Source organism: Arachis hypogaea, chromosome 10 (assembly GCF_003086295.3).
Source record: "Arachis hypogaea cultivar Tifrunner chromosome 10, arahy.Tifrunner.gnm2.J5K5, whole genome shotgun sequence".
Lineage (NCBI taxonomy): Eukaryota > Viridiplantae > Streptophyta > Magnoliopsida > Fabales > Fabaceae > Arachis > Arachis hypogaea.
Window position 1 is genome coordinate 96642309 of NC_092045.1, and position 4915 is coordinate 96647223.

General features: G+C 44.5%; 1 protein-coding gene across 1 annotated transcript; it reads right to left on the minus strand.

Annotated features, from left to right (window-relative positions):
* Nucleotides 1–1053: 1053 nt before the first annotated feature.
* Nucleotides 1054–2825, minus strand: LOC140175712 (uncharacterized). The gene is made up of 3 exons (XM_072204253.1): nt 2685–2825; nt 1579–2265; nt 1054–1464 (listed from the first exon to the last, which is right to left on the minus strand). The coding sequence occupies exons 1-3, from the start codon at nt 2823–2825 to the stop codon at nt 1054–1056; spliced, it is 1239 nt and encodes a 412-aa protein (XP_072060354.1).
* Nucleotides 2826–4915: the final 2090 nt, after the last annotated feature.

Here is a 4915-nt window from a genome sequence, read left to right on the forward strand (position 1 = left end):
ATTTGCTCGGTCCAGGATATGTCAGCTATCATGCGCCAAAACCTAACTAACTAATCATATGGCAAATAACTATCATATATGCTAAAGCCAGGATGTCTACTTTCCAACGCCGTGAGAGCGCGCCAATTGGCTTCTGTAGCTCCAGAAAATCCACTTCGAGTGCAGGAGGTCAGATCCAACAGCATCTGCAGTCCTTTTGGTCTCAGAATCAGATTGCTCAGGTCCTCAATTTCAGCCAGAAATACCTGAAATCACAGAAAAACACAAACTTATAGTAAAGTCCAGAAAAGTGAATTTTAACTAAAACTAATAAAAATATACCAAAAACTAACTATATCATATCAAAACATACTAAAAACAATGCCAAAAGTATACAAATTATCCGCTCATCACCAGTCTCGGATTCGCACCTAGGCTAATGCCAAGATACCTCACCGGCAAGGCCGCCTCCTGACAACCCAGTTGCTGACACATCTGAGTAACCCACTCCTGTCTACAATTCACCAGTATCAAGTTGGGCTTCTCAAAATTAATGCTCAAACCAGACATGATTTCAAAACACCTCAGCAACCGCTTATAGTTTCTGATTGTCTCCTCATCCGGCGGGCAGAATAATATAGTATCATCCGTAAATTGTAGATGTGATAGCTCTATATTATCCCGACCAACTAGGAGTGAAGAGATTATACCGTTCCTGACCGCATCTCTGATCATCCTGTTAAGCACCTCTACCACCAAGACAAACAAGAATGGTGATAATGGATCGCCTTGACGAAGCCCCCTTTCCATTTTGAAAGGTTTCGATGGTGACCCATTAACCAGAATAGAAATAGAAGCCGTTCTGACACACTCCCTAACCCATGACCTCCAGGTTCTGCCGAACCCCATCTTCTCTAGCACGACATCAATAAAGCACCATTTGACTCTATCATAGGCTTTTTGAAAGTCAAGTTTTACAATTGCTGATGCCTGCTTTTTCAGTTTCAACCAGTGCAGTGTTTCACATGTAATTAGAGCTCCATCATGTATCTTCCTCCCCTTCACAAAAGCACTCTAAGATTCCCCTACTAAGCCTGGCATAACACTCCTCATTCTTCGGGTCAACAGTTTAGAGATGACTTTGTAGACACATCCAACCATGCTAATAGGTCTGAGATCTTTTATCTCCTTGGCCCCAACGAATTTCGGGGCTAACGCTATCCATGTGACATTCGACCCCTCCGGTAGCATAGATGTCTGGAAGAAGCTTATAACAGCTGCAGTAAACTCCGTTCCAATTTCATTCCAACACTTCTTTATAAAATTCATGTTGTAGCCGTCGCTCCCTGGAGCCTTAGAAGATTCACACTCCCATACTGCCTCCTTCACTTCTTGCACTGACGGTAACAGCTCTAGTGCTTCAACTTCCTCTCTCTCTAATTGATTGACTAAACCGTCCTTAAAACTCACACTTGGGGAATGTTCCTAGTGGTACAAGTCTTTATAAAAGGCTCGGATCGCAGCCTTAATTCTTGGTTGATTCTTTACTAACCTCCCATGAATAACCAGGGACTCAATCCTATTGTGTCTTCTTCTCACCGAAGCTATATTATGGAAGTACCTTGTATTTCTATCCATTTCAGAAGCATGCCGAGATCTAGACATTTGCTTCCAGTGCATATCCTGTCTCACATACCACTTTTTACAGCACCTCACTAATGCCCTCCTCCTTGCTTCCATGGTACTCTCATACCGACCACCACTGACCATAGCATCCACCTTCTGAATTTCTTCTTCAAATCTCTTTATTTTCTCAGTTATATTCCCAAAATGCTGCTTGTGCCATATACGCAGAGGTGTTGACAGTGCTTTCATCTTCTCTAAGAAACTTGCATCACCCAATTCCCTGCATTCTTCCTTCACCATCCTCAGAAATCCTTCATGCGTGAACCAAGAGTCTAGGCTGCGGAATGGTCTTGGACCATCAAATCTCCTGCTGTCTTCCATAATCAATGGGCAGTGATCTGATAAGCCTCTAGGACCTCCCCTAGGGCACAATTCCGGGAACTCATCGAGCCACCCCAAAGAGACTAAGCACCTATCAATACGGCTGCACGACTGCCCTCTGAACCATGTATACTTACGATCATTCAGTGCCAAATCAATTAATTCCATGTCATTTATCCATACTCTAAAATCTTCCGCAGACGCATACAAGCTACTCGCTCCTCTTCTTTCTTCCAGATGCAAAATTTCATTAAAATCTCCCAAACAACAAAACGGCACCTGACACAGCCCTGCGATGTAACTTAATTCTTTCCAAACAAAGGCCTTCTCAACTCTCTCATGCGGTCCATACACCAAGCAAATAACACAGTGAAAATTATTTTTTACCACAATCCCTTCTACACACAACCACCTATCTCTCTTATAGCAATTATTTAATTTAAAGGCCGCCTCATCCCATATTAACAATAACCCTCCAGAGGCCCCAAGTGATCCCACATACTTCCAACAAGCTCTGTTACTTCCCCAGATACGAGATACATTAAACTTAGTCACAATCTCTCTCTTTGTTTCTATCAAACCCAACATATCCAATCTAAACTTATTTATAAAACTCTTTAACATACTAATTTTTCCAGTACCTCCCAACCCCCTAATATTCCAGGAACTTAAAATCATTTCACAAAATTATTACACACCTGCTTCCGAGATCTTGGCCTGCTTCGTTGAGCTTTTTCTTTTTGCTTTGCCTGACGTCTCTTCAGAGCAATCACTTCATTCTGCTCCTGTAGAATTGCCATAATATCCTCCTCATCACTGCATTGAGCTCCTGACTCCATAGCTAATTGCCAAGCCTTTTTATTCTCGGCCATCTCTTCTTCCCAATTCTGCCTTTGCCTTTCACTGTGAAGACCAGTGCCACCATCCATGACTGCCCCCTCCCTATTCCTGGCTGTGTACAGGTAGCACAATCATCCCCTTGCTCGCTGCCATGCTCCCCGTTCTCGCTCCCTGTCGTGATTTCTCCCTCCTCCGGACCAGATTTTGTGTCACCCCTCAAGTGCTGCTCCTCCTCTGATGTGTTATGGTTCCTCAACCTACCGTTAGCCTTGCCGTTGACCCACTTTTTCCCACCGGAACGTCCTTCTTGGTTCGGTTCTGTGGGCTTCTCCCTTCCTTGCCTCCATAGCTCTCCTTCTCCACCATCAATCATAGCTTCCCCAATGTTACCCCTGCCTTCCAAAAGTCTCGCCATGACCGGTTCCTTGATGATCTCCTCCGGCCCGAACTGCTGGCCGTAATCCTCATCTAAGCCCTGGCTCAATCCATCCCTTGCACCCATCACTGGCCCGTCTCATGTCTCGTCGCAGCCCCGACCTGCGACTGTTCTCCTTGCCGATTCAACAAGGCGGCGTATTCCCCTGCCGCCGAATTGGTTTAGTCGTGGTCTTCGTCTCCTCGGTGCCGCGCTACAGGTTCAGAAGCAGTCGGAGATGGCCGCGTCGCGAGGGCTTCATCATGTGCGAGGATCTTGAACTCTCTCCGGGTCAGCAGGGAAACCAGGTTAGCTCCTACCCGGTTTGGGTTACACTTGGAATCCCTAAACCAATGGGCCAGATCTTGTCCGTTGGGCCCGTTAGCTGCTTGTAGTTCCTCCTTAGATCCGTTGGTCTTGCTACCCTTAATGGGTCTTGTAGCTGCCAGCCCATAAGCATGCCTAGTATCCATACAGCTTTGGTTTCCGTTGGTTTGGTAATAATCAATAGACGTTGTTTCCTCTGAATCCGCTTCGTCATTAATTTGAGAAAATCCCTGAGAATCCTCAGCCTCCTTCAATGTCACGTAATTACCATTTTGATGCTGAGCATTTAAATTTTTATGATTCCATTCATTCAAATATTCATGTGAATTTACAGTTCTGTCCTTGTCTTCTTCAACAAGCCTATTCGCCGCCGTTACCAGCATTGCCGCCTGATCCCATGCAACCTCCGGTGACTGATGACGCTTATTCATATTGTCACCTAATTCTTCATTCTGCAGTCTTTCTCCATCTGCTATATACCTCTCTCCTATCAGCTGCTCACTTTTCTGAAAATATTCCTCTCGATATACCTCTCCCCCCACTTCTCTGACAAGGACGTCAAATCTACTCGTACCTATTGTAACGTGAATCCACTCGTTAATCATATCAAAAACACACGTATCAATCAGTACTCGACCCACGCTGAAGGATTTGTATGATTCTGTCAGTTTATCACACTCCACCAGCTCGCCCCATTGCTTGCCAATTCTGCGAAAAGTGTCTCTTGACCATACGTGTAGTGGGACTCCTAAACATTCCAACCAAACTCTTCTAGACTCACTTCTCTCCGTTTCATCCCATCTCCAAACCCTATAAAACATCTTTAATAAATCGTGCATTCTGAAGGTGTAAGTTTCTTCAGCACTAAGCACAGAATCAAACGTTATCATTGCTTTATATGCTCCCAGCTCCCTTACATGTGTTACACCTGGCAATACAACATGAATCTTTTGTTGCAGTGCATTGAAATCGATTGCCAACTTCGTACCCCTGACGATACTTCTCTGTAGCCAAACAACATTCTCATTAACTATAGGTATTTCTACCTTCTTTGTCCATCCATTGTTATTTGGATCTTTGATGGTACCATCAGTCGGCTGCCTGACCATTTTCTCTTCTGCTACTTTCACACTCCTTGTCAGTGGTTTGCTTGCTCGATCATTCTCTCTGATGGAGTCCTTCACTACTTTACCCCTTGTATTCTGACTTATCGCTCCCCTTTTGTACTTCGCTTCTCCGACAAACACTCTATTGCCTCTCAACACCATACCGTTCATCTCTACAACGGCTTTCAAAGCTCCTCCTTTAGTCGTGTATCGCACAAACGCAAATAGATAAATCTGTCCA

Excerpts from the sequence above, each read along its gene's own strand:
- LOC140175712 (XM_072204253.1), bottom strand. The coding sequence starts at position 2,825 with ATGGAGTCAGGAGCTCAATGCAGTGATGAGGAGGATATTATGGCAATT. Across the intron at positions 2,266-2,684 it reads GGCCAAGATCTCGGAAGCAG|GTGCCGTTTTGTTGTTTGGG; the intron begins GTGTGTAATAAT and ends GGGCTGTGTCAG. Across the intron at positions 1,465-1,578 it reads ACTTCCATAATATAGCTTCG|GAACATTCCCCAAGTGTGAG; the intron begins GTGAGAAGAAGA and ends TTGTACCACTAG.